Raw genomic sequence first — 15,081 nt, 5'->3', positions numbered from 1 at the left:
ATTGAAGAAATGAATACTAGTCTTCAAGTCATACCACAAATGATGTCACGACTGCAGGTATTTGAGGTAAAACTGATTAAGTAATTTAAAGACCCTTTGAACTTTTGATTTTTTTTTTCCCCCTCTCAAAATTATTCTTGGCAGGGGATCATGCTCTAAACCCTACAGGGAAAGTAAAGAAGCCCAGTTCAGGATTACTTCGTCATTGAATGAAGACAGCATGACATCAGAGAAATTAAGATGCTGCAGTTAAGGGGGTTCACAAGTTCTGTACTTAAAATCCCATGGATAGAACTGAAGTGAGTACAAGCAGTGAAGACTCTAAAAGTGAGAAAGAAGTAGTATCATAAAGAGAGTAACAGTGGTGGAAATCATGAAGACATGTACAATGCTGAAAGAGAACAGTCATAAAGCATAAGAGAAAAAATTACCTTCTTTCAGACAAATACTTAGTGAAAAGTTTATATCCTAATTATATACTGAATACAAGTATGTAATAAACTTTTTGTGTATAAACATCTTTCTTTTTCTGTGAGATCATCTTTAATTCAAGATCATCTTCCTCCCAGGTTAGCACAGTGGCAGATATTTACTCTAGAAGAATCTGCAAAACATCTATATCACATTCACTACTCATCAAAGCAACCTTGTATAATACAGATCAACACAAAGAGCAGAACTACCATGCACAACAGTAAGAGAAACTGAAGACATTGACAGCTTCCACCTTCCCAGCAGCAGAAGGGAGTTTATTATACTAAACTCTAGATAGTTCACAGCTTACCAGGTCTAACGCTACTGTGAAATGAAGAGGACCACGTCTACCTCCACCAAGAGAGCCAGGAGGGTAACTCCTGCCCTCACCTGTTGGTTTCAATGAGCAATTCCCATTAATTGACACGAGAGGCTGGGGTTTGGGGCGCTGAGGGAAGTACAAGTCTACCCTACAGAATCAGCTGTAGCAACCTCTGATGTTTTGGGGAAGACAGAAATCAAGCTGCTCAGGAGAGAGGAAACGGTTCTCCTGGCCCAAATCCTTTGGGGAAAAGAACTATTTACCTTTCTGCTGTCTTAAATTACCTTTCTGCTCAAGGAAACTAACTAGGAAAATGCAATACCTGTTCTGCATGAGGAAGCATAGGTGAGCAGGCACGTTCTTAGCAATGGGGACACAGAACGAGACAGACGTGCAGAGAACAAAAATGACTAAAAGCACAACAGTTGGTAGATGAGAATGTGAGCCACAATGATGTATCATCTCTTTATGATAAAAAACACATTTCTTTATGTTCTCAGTGAAAGTGTTACTATGTAGCACCTAAACATTTTTTAGCAGGCTTATAAATAATTTTACATCTCATTCTTCAAAGGTTAATTATTATTACTAATTTCTTGCAATTATAACTGGAGAAAAAAGCAATCTTTCAGAGAGTGTCATCAATACACTATTTAAATATATAATTAGAAAATAATGACCTTGGACGTGAGTTACAGTAAGTTGCAGTGGAAAGAGACCTTAGGCAAAAAACTAGGCTGTTAAACCTTTCTGTCATAAATAACTGATTTTCCTTTTCCTTCTGTTACAGCAGTGTGGCTTCCGCAAGCTTTGGAATACTAGCTTCTCAGATTTTATGATTAAAATTAAAATGCCTTCTATATAGATACACACAACTGTGCCATCCATCATTCTCATTATGTAAATTATTTTGCGAAGTGTGCCAAAGCAGAACAGATTGATATCTGGTACAGCCATGGTCGAAATACATGCTCAGTATATAGTATAGCTAGAATCTAAATATATGTTCATGCAAATAATGATTAAAATATAAACAAAAAAGCTAATGCAGTGATTTCCTTTCAAAAACACATCACTATCTTTCCAGACTTTCTACCTTCTTTGTTTTCTGAGAGTAACTGATATGATCGGCTCAGCTCTGGTGTGTCATAGATGTTTGAGCTGAATAGTTATGAAAAATGTCCATTTAAATATTATAAGCTAAGGCAGGGCCAAAGTAATTGTATCACTTCATATTTCCTGAGGAGTTCACTTTAAGCATTTATCCTGAATTCAAGTAAAAGTTATTACAATATGTGATAATATAATATGTAATTAAATAACTGTACTATTAGAAGGAATACTGTTTGCCACTCCAAGCATAATATTGAATGCAAATCGAAACATGTATTGATCTTGTGTTCTAAAATCAAAACCTTCTTTCAACTGCAATGTCACTTACATGAGTATCTTGAAAAATTAAACATTAAAATATAGATCTATAAGTTATTAATGAACAAGCTGAATCAAGTAAATTGAAGACATGGAACTCATCCTTGTTAAGTATTCAGTCAAAGATTTTTACAAAATATGAGCAGATTTGTAATTCAGACTCACTACTCATTCAAGACAGGGACCGCAATATTTTAGGAGAAGATGGATATGTTGAAAACATTGTGGCATAGTTGGATAGACAAAAGTATACAAGCAATTGCCAAAAAAACCAAGTCTATCACTGTCAAACAGCAGATAATCCAATTTTTCACATACCAAAAACCTTTCAATTTTCCATCTCTCCATAAATTTTTATCTAGAGATAACACTGTTCTAGGGATTAGATTTGAGTGCTGATAGTTCATCAGTAAACACAGAATGCCAAAGAAACAGTGGTTCTTCTGTTGAACTGGTAAGATTATTACTGAAATATCCTACTAATTTTAGCACAGGAGAACAACAGCTTCACAAGTTCTCAGACCTAAGCCACAACATTCTCTCCTGAGCAATCAAAGATATTTTGATATGACTTCAAGATGGAACCTCTAGAAAACTCATCTCAATTATAAAGGAGTGAGAGGCTACACGAACGCACAAAGAGTTTTCAAAGGTGGATCGACCAGCATAGATAATGATGGCTGAATGCCACAAAAAGGAATAAATCTTGCCCAGCCAGTTCAATTAGCCAAAAATCTGGACAGGCAACACAGACCGCTGCAAGAGCTCAGGGATTTAACAGTCACAACTGGGGCCTCCTTTTATGGCCTTACCAAATGCTACCGTGATTACAAAAATTCTAGTGCATCCCAGCTGATGATGTCTATACTACCTCTCTAAATACCCATTTTAAATCACTCTTCAGACCAGCTAGGCCCTGGTAAACATGCAGCTAATCAGCACAGAGTGCTGCTTTACCATCCATGTCCACCTCGGTTATGACATTTCCCTTTCCTACAGGGAGCTCCACAGTGCCAAATAATCACGTGCATCTGCAGTTGCTCTGCAGTACACGGGTTGTGTATGAAAGTAGAAGGTAGTATGTCAAACGAGGGGAAGAGCAGACATGACTTCTGGAGAAGAGACACTCTGAAATGGTACGGCAAGAGCAGATAATTAAAGAGCAGAGCTACCAACCCAAGCCACTGCGGGCATTCAGCATCCCAGTGATATAGCCGGACAAGAGCCAACCAGCTAAAAAAAAAAAATAAATCAAAAAAAGACAGACCCTAAAGTTCATCAGACCATCCTCCCAACTCTGTGTTCAACACAGTTCAGTCCTTGTACCCCTGGGCCTCTGCTTCTGCACCTGAGCCTGGTTAACACCCGACTTGCTGTCAGATTAATAACTAGATGCATATATCACTGACAAAAACTGTAGTAGCATCCTCTACTACTTGGGGTCTTCCAACCTCAATATATCTCACTGGAGTATCTTAGGCTGGCAAAGGAATAAATGCTGTTCTAACTGGACCCTACACATCTGCCAGTGTGCTGGCATCGAATGATTCTGAAGCATTAATTATCTCTTCATCACAGGAGGCAAATAAAGCCACATGCGTCTCTTCCTGATCTTTCTATTTGTAAATCACTCATTTCTGAGACGGTGCCACTGCTTCCTTACGTACTGCCATATGGAGAAAGGCACCGGTATTTCTTGTTCACGAGACACCTGCTGCACTCAACCTACTGCAGCAACCAAAGACATGGAATATGATCTGCTTTTAAAACCGAAAGACTGAAATATGTGCTGATTCAATGAAGACTACCTATAGCAAAACGAATCCATTCCTACCACCATAAGACTTTCCAGACCTCTTACCAGTGTTTTTTTTATACATTTTTTTTGTAAACCAAACCCTCGCAGATATCTAGTTATTAGCCACCAAAACCATCCAGTGCTGCAAGATTTTAGAATGCGACGGAAGTTAACTAAATCACACATTTCAAATATGTACATTAAAAAAAAATCAGAGTTGAAAGCATTTCATTTAGGTTTATGTAATCTTTTGGAGGCATAATTTTTAAAAAATAAAAAAAAACCCACACAAAAACCAAAAACCAAACCTAACAATTACCTACACTTTCATGGATGTACAACTCCAGGGTATTTTAGATACTTGATCCTAAATAAATACTGAAATGAAGCATGTACAGAAAGACTATTACATGACCTTTTATAAAATTAAAATACAACTCTTCGGGAAATTCAATCCTTTTACACCCTAATTCATCACAACCCCCCCAAAAAAAGCTGCTCACAATAGAAAATGATGAAGGAATGTAATTTTGACCTCTCACAATCCATAACCAGGGGAATATTCTTTCCTGGGAATATAAGAATAAACAATAACAACTCCATAGCTTATATGATGAATTTTTGGTTACTTGATTCATAAAACAAACCAAGTAGTGTACATAGAACTACATGGGGGTTTAATTCTTCTGCTAGATTCAGATTCATCAGCAGCTTAGAACCATTCCGAATGATCACTGCAGAACTTCAAAGCATGGCCTAAAAAAACCCTACGAACGTTTTCTAAAGGAAGTCCTAAGCACTGCTATGCATGTTCACTCTCAACATAAAGATTGCTAGCAAGACCTGTCCTGTGAGAAAAAAGTTTGCATTTTTTCATACATGGAGAGTACTAAGCCTGAAGTGTTAGCCCTTAATTAGTATTTAAAGCTCAAAAAAAGAGATTTGAAAATCTGTGCTCTTCTGTAAGATGCTGTAGCACTACAAGTATAATCTATCAGGCTAGGTTGGATGGGTAATTTTAATTTACTTTTCATTTTAATAATGCTTTTAAGAGCCCTTCTCCCAAGCAGAAACAAACACAGATGTACAGATTGAGAAGTAGACAGTGCTTCCACTGAATTACACAGTCCTCTCAGTACAACTGTGGTTCTGTACTCCCCCAGAACTACACTCAAACCTACATGCTCAGTTTGCTGGGCTGAATCTTAAACATGGAATCATTTTGGTTGGAAAAGACCACTGAGATCACGAAGTCCAACCGTTTACCAGCACTGCCAAGTCCATCACTAAATCACGCCCTTAAGCACCACATCTACACATTTTTTAAACACCTCCAGGGATGGTGACTCCACCACATCCCTGGGAAGCCTGTTCTAATGCTTGACCACCCTTTCAGGGAATAAGTTTGTCCTAATATCCAATCTAAACCTCCCCTGGCACAACCTGAAGCTGTTCTGTCTTGTCCTGTCACTAGTTATCTGGGAGAAGAGACCTACCTCCACCAACCGACAGCTCCCTTTCAGGCAGCTGTAGAAAGCGGTAAGGTCCCCCCTGAGCCTCCTTGTCTCCAGACTAATCCACGCCAGTTAACTCAGCCACTCCTCCCAAGACTTGTTCTCCAGACCCTTCACCAGCTTTGTTGCCCTTCTCTGGACAAAATCCAATGCTTCTAGGTCCCTCTTGAAATAAGAGGCCCAAAACTGAACACAGTATCTTCCCATCCTCTGAGCAGCTTGATAGCAGAATCTATAAAAGTAACAACAGAACTAGGCTATATGGGATTCATGCAGTGTCCTCAGATAAGGGGGAACAGGAAAACTTGAAGAGAGCCTTGGCCCTTTGGGTATATTCATACTGCAAATTTAACGTGAGCTGCACCACGTCTTAGCTCTAAAGGCAGTCTAACGCACGCGTGCACACTGCTGTGTTCCTTTCGGGTTTGAATCCCCTGTATAATGTACTTTTCTCTAGCCAGCCAAACCAGCAGCAACCTGCCTGCTCCAGCAAGAGAGAGGCAGAAACTCCAGAAAGAGTACAGAAAGCACTTCAGTGAGCCTATGTACACCACCCAAGAGTAAGTTCTAGTGTGGGCTCATATTCTGCTCACACCACGCTCCACTGATGCTTCCCAAGGCATCCAGGCTATCTCATTTGAAATGTACGTGAGTGGTAGCAACTTGGATCTAAGGGAGCTCAGGCCATGCCAAAAACAGGGATGTGTCAGTAAGTAACAGTACAAGCTACAAAGTAGAGTGTTCAGGATACAGAATTACTTAATTAAAAGGTGGAAGACCAAGTCTTGATCCCATTAAAGAGAGCTGTCTAAGTGGCTACATAGGTTAGGGAACTGGCACTGATGAAGATTAAATCAGGAGGAGAAAAGATCTTTTTCCTAGACCAAAATGAAGCTGTAATGCAAAATGGATTTGAGAGCATTTCTCTTACTTGCTTGAAACTAACGTGGAATAATCACATTAGGAGGTTAGTGAACAACTTTATGCCTTCTCTCCTAACAGCATTTTAACATGCTGTTCTATTACTACTGCCTTGCTTCTTTCAGTAAAATGACTTGTACAAATATATGCTTAGGACATAAAAGTGGCAGAGACTTAACTAAATGCCCTTAATTCAAAGGAGATAATTATTTTCGCAGGCAGGCACAAATCACTGTTCCCAGGTTCAGATTCACTAATACCACTGCAGAACTTACTAGATATAAGACAACTACGCAAGCTCTGCTGGAATCACTGATTTTTATTAACTGCCTATTCTACAGAAAAAATGGAATAACTGATTTGAAAAATACTGAAAAAATGTTTTCTAAGAGATAACAGAGAAAGCAAGCAATACAGGATTTTATTAAAAAAATACAGGATTTATATTTATTATAAGAAAAAATACAGGAAGAAGGGGTCACTTATTCCTTAGGGGGAAAGTACAGAGGCCAATCCATAGCATGTACGGGATACTGGGATGGTAAGGATTCCTAATGTATTTGGCACATAGAAAAATTAAGATTCACTTATCTTTGCGTGTCAGAGAGGTCTGATAAGTCTCTTGTGCCCCTATTCTGGTACTCACTATAGTATCTGTGAATATACTTGGAAACTCTGAAATGTTGCTCCTTTGAAACCCCATGTTGCTCCTGGGATGGAAGGTTTCCTCTAGAGTCAGTCTGTTGACAGAAACCACTAACTGTCTTGGTAAATTAAACAGATAAAGATAGCTCAGATTTCTAAATGAGAAAACATCAAACCTCGGAACAACCAAAATTAACAGTAGAAAAAATTGTCCATTACTTAAAAAAAAAAAAAAATCCCAAACACTGAACAAGATCCATGTCCCTCTAAGGGCACAGAAACACCTTTATAGGGACAAATGTGCAGCACTGTTTGAAAACTCTGAGCTGGCTTACAATGGACAGAAGCAACACTTATATTCGCAGATATTCCATATCTAATAAGGTTTTATTTTGGTTTGTTTTAAATTACTATTATTACAGACCACATACTGCAGTGGAGACACAGTATGTTTGCCCCTTGATAGGACAGACTTGATTCATGCAAAGGGACAGCTGAGGAGGCTCATGTACAGCAGCAGTGTGGGGGAAACACACAGAGAGGGACATGCGCATCTGGAGGCACACATTTGTGCATGGGCAAGCATGGAAAAAGTTCAGTTATACAAGGACAGAACCCTTCAGGACAGAAAATATTCTCTCCTCCATGTCTGAGAGAAGAAGGACTCAAACAAGAAGCCTCAAGTCAAAATTACTGAAGAGAATTTGACACTGTCTTGAGCTAAGAAACAAATCGTACTCTACAGTGTTGCATTTCAATTGCACCCACATTCTCAGACACAGCTGTAGGAGAACGAGAGATATCTTAACAATCGGCACGTCTGAAGACTCCCGAAAATAAATTGGTCCTACTGAATTCTCAGCAGCACAGTTCCAGCTGGCAGGTGTCCATGTACATAAAGCTATTTGTACTACTGGAGAGGGTAAGGGGTTAGCACGAGCTACCACAGACTGCAGTGCTTTGGGGCTGAGGGATACACATGCTCCAACAAAGCTTTTCTCCTCCCACAGAATTACAAAGAGGGCAAAAGTTCATTAAGACCTCACATGTAAATGGTAATATACCGCAACCTGTCACAGCCCTGTGGGCTCTGTCAGGCCCTAACTGACCTGACCAGCCTCAGCTGCTGTTTCCGCCAGCCCCCCCTGGGCCAGGAACTCCAGTTAAGCTCAGACCTGTGCCCCCAGTTCCTGGCATGAGCTTAAATACCACAGCTACCTCCAGCCCGGGGCTTATCTCCAGCCTGGACCTCAGACCTGGGTTACATGGATCCTTCTCCACAGCCCTGTCTCCAGCTCATTTCCTTTTGATCCTGACTGGAGCCCCTGTATAGACCCTGCCCTGGTTGATCATTTGCCATGTCTGGGACTGCTGATGGGTCCCACCGCCAGTCCCCAGTTTGCCCACATTTTTCAGGCCCTGTGGCACAGGGTGTCCTGTTGTGTGGGCACCCACGGTGCCCGTGACACCCTTGGGTCCCTTCTTGTCCTCCCTCATGGAGCAGCCTGGCTCATGCTGCTCCTGGACACTATCCATCAGGACCATCAGACAAATACCTTTTCAAAGAGGAAATCATTGTTTTAACAAAGTGTTTCTTACGATTTTAAGATCTTCTAGTCTGATCCAAATTCACCTCTCAGTAGAGCACTGTACCAAAATCCAACCTTAAAAGTTTTCTACAGTCTTTACACAGTGAAACAGCTCAGATCAAATGTGGGGCTGGTACTAAAAACTGCCATAGCCAGACTACTACAGCAAAACTGGTAAAACGAACACAGTCAAGTCACAGTGAGTAACATGTCCTGAGTCTTGTTCTTAACTGATGTATTTTTTAATATATTTTCAGAAACTGCAGAGCACTGCTGCCTTTCTAAAGCGATGCTTTAATTTTCAAACCCAGAGTAGTAACCAGAAAAGTCACCTGCAATACACAGGTGGAGAGGCTGGGGAGGGAGAAGGGCAAGATAAGGACAGGAGGACACAGTACCCTGTATTGCAAGAGAGGCGGGATTCCTTGAGCATGGGCTATAACACAGAATGGGACATCAGCTAATTTAGACACCTTATACAACTGCCTTGTTTGTTTAAGGTTTTCAGAATACTCTGGTCTTATCAAGTCATATTTCACTTTATTCTCTGTGAAATATATTTATTTATATGATTTCTAGTACTTTTCAGATTATCCTATGCTATAAAATACATATTCTATTGAACTGAGAACAGCAGTAACTGCTGAGCAATGTAATTGGTGTTTGTAAAATATCAGGTTCTAAATAAAAGGGTTTCAAATAACATCTTAGGGAGGTGTTAACTGTCTGCAGTTTGATCAATCTGGGAAATATTTTTTTAAAAAACCTAGTATGAAAACATATATGTTCAAAATATTTTTTTTTGAAGGGTTGTTACTCTCATCAGCCACCTAATGCCAAGTGTACATACCCTACAGTACCCCTCTTGCACTAACCTCTGTAATTAGGCTAGCAATAATCTAGTATTAGAAACAGCAATGTATTTTGCCATCTTAACTATACTACTAATCAAAACCCAAGTAAACAATACCATGGCTCAATTAGTTTACATCCTTGATGACGTTTACAACTAGGAAGATATTGTAACATTAGATTATGATGGATACTAAAAACCATCTCAAACCTGATACAACCAAATGTAAAAGAATGCTTTGCTTATTTTTAATCATGGAAAGGGTTTTGATCACATGGACACACCCAAGATGCCAACAGGAAAGACAACAGGGGGAAAAGTTTAGATCACTTAAAGTAACTACACCAGAAGAGCTCATATCCAAACTTCAGAAACAATCAATGCATGAAATTGCTGTTGAAAAAGGCATTATAGTTCAGCAATATGACAAAATGTCACCCATATGTTTACCATAAGTCAGAGGAAGAAAAAATAAGCACACTAAGCCCTGAACTGGTATTCTGACCTATATAGCACACTAGGTTTCACAGCAAATTAAAAGACAAGGAATTAAGAGAGAAAAGGGATGGTAGCAAAACTCTTATGAAACGTTTATGAAAGTGCTAGACTAAACTCAAAACAAAGAGAGCTAAAATTTTCCACATTTTCTTCTCTAGGTAGTAAGTTCACACCTATCTGAGATGCCTACAGCAATGCATTTTATATTTATCATCTGGGAAATCACTACATAAGTTGAAGATGGGAAAATCACAAGAGGGCTTGTGTGGGTTTTTGTTTGATACTTGTTTGGTAATGGGTTTTTTTGGTGTGTTGTGTTACCCCCCCCCCCCCAAGGAAACCTTCCAAATGGGAGATGACCTCATGGAGTTGAGAAAAGGAAAGCATCAAGGGAAGAAAGACTGAAATAGATTTCCTCAAAGCAGAAATACAGAACAGAAAAATGGTTGTAATCTTATAAAGGAATGGGCATTTAAAGATGCTTGATAGGCAGAGTGTAGCTTATACAAACAAAGAAGAGTCTGAAATATAAGCATGCTAATTCTTCACAAACATTTTAGAGGGACAAGAAGCAAATAACCATATCTGATTTAGCCATTAATACATCTGGGCTAAGAAGCAGGTGTTTACAGATCTTAATGAGTTACTAACAACATTCCAGAACTGCCTTTTTACAAATCAAAATGGGGGGGGTGGGGGTGGGGTGGGGGGGGTGGGTTGTAACAAACAAAAAAAGCCCTCTAAATGCTTTTTTCTTCTTTAATTTTATTAAGGCTTTTTCTTCTGATAAAGAGTTAGGTGAACTTACAAAGAGGACTGCATAACTATATGCAGCCCTGGTGCAGCAGAAGTCTTGCACCCGAATAAGCAGGAATTTATTTTCCAGAAAGAATGCCATTTTAAATATTTTACTACTTGAAAGTGTTCATCCTGCCTCCTTCTGAGTAACTTCAGAGTAATACAGTAGGCCTGCAGAAAGAGATAAATTGAATTTCTCAGCAGTACTGAATGTTTTATAAGTTTGGATGATTCTTACCCCGTATTGATGGAAATTATTTCTATAAGTGGATTCTTCCTAATCTTTGGCAAATCCAGTCGCGCTCCCCCCAAACGTTTTCCATTATCCTTTTTCTGACCCAGCAGTCTCACAGAATGACCTTCAAATGAAGCACAAAACTGCAGTCAATACAAAGCACAAGTCCTATCACATTTGTTTTGATTTGCTCTTCTTCAGAATTAGTGTTTATACTTCAAAGATTGAAAATGAGAATGAGATGTAATAATGTATTTCCACCAGCTGGAGCATTTTAAGAGAGACACTGGCAGTTAAAATAAACCATGTTAAAATGAATAAATTATTTCATCCAATTATCTTTTCATACTTGCATTTTCTAGTTTATTCAATTAAAATGATCTAAGGAGTTCCATTTCCAGATTTTCAAGCAAATATCAACACAGCAACATTTAAACAGTTGTCTGGCAGGATTAAAGTATTTTTCCCAAAAAAATCACTGAAACCCGAATTAGTAGGCAATAAACAACTAAATATTTATTAGTTTATTATATGGAGAACCAATGCATTTCAAAGTTACCTGACTGTGTAAGTTTGAGGGTAAGTGCTATGAAACATGTCCTGAAAGCATGTTCATGGCTAAGCTAACTACCAGGATTGACACATACTCATCCCACACCAGGGAGACTGCAGGTCACAAAACTGCCTCACAACTTCTTTCCTGAAGCCAGTAACATTCAGAAAGAAAAATAAAAATCTATCACCAACTACCTACCACAGTCATACCATATAAAGTCCTAAATTTAAAGGGCACAAAAAACAGGTTTCATTAATATTAAGAAGAAAGACCTAACAGTGACAAATAAAAACAGTTAGATGTATATTATTGCCACAGGTAGTGTAAAATGTGCCTAATTTATAAACCTAAGATTTGTATCATTTATTCCACAAACAGATAAGAGACAGCAAGGGAAAGCTAATGACAGATACCTGAAAAGAGGTGGAAAGTAACCACTACTTAGAGTGGAGGAAAGCGAGAAAGCATGTACCCGTCGAAGTTGGAAAACTCTTTGATAAGTATATGAAGACACCGCTACAATCTGTCAAGTATTTCAAAAAAGAATAAACTTACCCTAAAAAGGGAGAGGGCGAAAGGAAAGCATGAAACCATGAAATACTAGCTACATCCAGCACAGCAAAATAGATAACCAATTCAGATCAGTTAAAAACGATGTTCAACCAAATCTCCTAAATCACACTACAACAGCTATTCACAAAACTAATTCATCCATCATTTAAAGTCTTTCTCCACTACCTGTTTTGAGGAGTCATTAATTTTGTATAATGTAGCACTCATACTCTGAATTTATGTCTGTGATATGGCAACAACAACCCAGAAATAAACAACTACTTAAGGCATACCTTCTTTCTCAGGTTTTTTAAAATACATAAAAATCCTCGGTCAAAAATATGATCTAATGAAAAAGTGAGGACTAGCCTGATATCATAACGGTTAATACTAAAAGGAGACATCATAACTTCAACAGGAATTAAAAGGCATTATTTTTGCAGTTGCATTTGACAAAAATTTCATTACATCCTGCTGTGAAGTTAGTAATATGGTACTTGTGCTATTAACAGTTGCTAAATTATTCACTTCTACCTTATCATGACAATAACAGCAATATCTTTGTCTTAAAATACAATCAGTTATTTTCCAATCTAATGCTTCATTAAGGAGTTGCAGGCATGGTGCCATTTCATTTACTTGTATAACAAAAGTGGCTGCATTATGGTAGGCATAAAAATTACACTAGAAGCAGAGAACATTCCTTTTTGTATCTCCTAATACTGTGGTTTATTTGGAATAAACCAGTTTATCCATTTTAAAATATTCAGTTGCATTACCATATTAAAACCGTATTTGGATTTACGGCTGAAAATATAGTGGAACAATTAATGGTATTTTTAAAACAAACAGGCTTAACAACCCAGCAACAAGCTGCCCAAAAATTTAAATTCATACATTCAGAATTGGAGTCAAACCACCATTCTGAAGTTAAAAAAACAAAACAAAACAAAACCAACAAACCACAAAAACAACCTCCCCCGCCCCCCCAGAAGTAAAATCTCAGAGTTCAGAACTGATGAAGATTGATCTCCTCTGAGGATGTACCCTTAGAACGAACTGCCGTGTGAAATACTGCTCTCTAATTAAAATCTAGCTTGTGCTTTCCCTTTCTCGTACTGGGAGTATTAATCAAAAAGGCAAACTTTTTTACAGAACTTCTGGAAAAAAGAGTATCCTTTAGATCTGTCTAAAATTTGTCAAAGGACTGAAAACTAGTAAGGAGGGAAGGAAATGGAAATAATGACAGACCTGTGCAGCAGGTACCACTTTATAATCCATGTTTTCTTAGGAAAATAGGAGAAAAAATAAATACTATAGTAGTCTAGAAAAATCTTTTAACTAAAAGTACTACTTCTATCTTCTTACAGATCTTTCTCTTTCAGATGCTAGGCAGGTTACTATATACATTAGGGAAAAAAAAAATCACACAAAAAAGCCAACTTAGGACACTTGCATCTAGAAAAGAACTCAAAGGAGCATGAGATCTAGCCTCTCTTACCTTCAGAGACTTGCTTTATTTAGGAAAGAAACCCCAGCTCTGCGACCACCTCCAACACGATCCGCTGAATCCCAACGCCCACCCAACCCCGCGCCCGAGCTCAGGAAATCCACGGTCTGGCGAGCAAACCTGGCAGCCCACTGTCACACAATGTATGGCCACAGTTTTCCCCACATTCCTACTGAAAGACACTAAAGTTCAAGTTAATACAAGGCTCACAAAACCTATCTGGTACCCATGAATAATACCCCTGTGCTTTTCATTCCAGACACCAGAGCATTAAAAAAAAAAAAAAAAAAGCAGTATTGGGAGATGAATTTTAGCAGAGTTTAATGCTTCCAGAAAGCAAGCAGCACATGCATATCCAACTACAGTGATTTGTGCTGAAGGCACACTTGATTTTTATTTTTTTTAACATATTTTTGTAAATAAAAACCCCCACTCAGTTACAGTATTCATGACCTTAAATCCTTCTTCCCCTACTCCATACAAGGACTATTTTGTTTCATTTGAAGTAATCACTAAAGCATCTGTTTACAGCATTGCTGCTATTAATAAAAAATAACTTGATAAACACTGAATCATACTTTTTCACATGCTGTAGATCTTTTTTTCCCCATATTTATTTCAAGAAAACTTTTTTTTTTGTCATTTTCAATAAGGAAAATGCTAAGCAACTTTTTAAAAAAACTGTCTAACCAGCATTATTAAGCCCACACCAACATCAAGCACAACAGAAAAAACAAGAATTTTAATTCTCATTTATGACCTCATTTTAAAGCTACAAATGGGGCAAAATATTGCCATCAAGTTTTACTTCTAAAGCATTTTATCTGATTAAGTTACTTTCTCTCTGACTTCACAGGTTAGATAACCAAGCAAAACAGGCATCCCAAACTCAAGTCTTTTTTTGTTTGGTTGGATTGTTTCTTTTTATTTTTTTAAGTTTGGTACAACATTTTTGAAAACTGAGTTAATCACAATTCCACTTCCATAATGATGAGTGCTCCATCTCAACTATCAAACAAAACCCACTCCTTTTTTGATGGCCCACCAGAAGATGCAAGATTTGAAAGACAGCTTAATGATACTCAGATCTAGTTGGTTATATTTGAGAGCCTAATAGGTCATATAAATCTCTTCTGCCATAAAGTTAACTTTTCTACTTTCACAAAGTCTAACAGCAGATAAAATTATATTTATTTTTTTTTAAAAAAAAAAAGGTTAATTAGCAGTTTAGGTCATGCTTCAGAGCAGTTTTTCACTAATTAATAGATAAGTAATGCAGATTACCACACAACAATAGTACTAACCAAGTTCAGTGAGGACACTCATAGAGCAGAATCACCCACAGCAAGTATAAATGATATCAAGCTAGAAACAACCAAAAATGA

At 38.1% G+C, this 15,081-nt stretch overlaps 1 protein-coding gene across 1 annotated transcript in view; it reads right to left on the bottom strand.

The window, feature by feature from the left end:
• CDKAL1 (CDKAL1 threonylcarbamoyladenosine tRNA methylthiotransferase) overlaps positions 1 to 15,081 on the bottom strand; it is a 428,463-nt gene that overhangs the window by 256,601 nt on the left and 156,781 nt on the right. Inside the window, exon 8 of the mRNA XM_080381401.1 lies at positions 11,082 to 11,202. Coding sequence (XP_080237527.1) covers positions 11,082 to 11,202 — 121 coding nt within the window. The remainder of the gene's footprint in view (positions 1 to 11,081; positions 11,203 to 15,081) is intronic.

This window comes from Falco punctatus (genome assembly GCF_963210335.1).
Source record: "Falco punctatus genome assembly, chromosome: 3".
Taxonomy (NCBI): domain Eukaryota; kingdom Metazoa; phylum Chordata; class Aves; order Falconiformes; family Falconidae; genus Falco; species Falco punctatus.
This window is presented reverse-complemented; position numbering and strand designations above follow the sequence as displayed.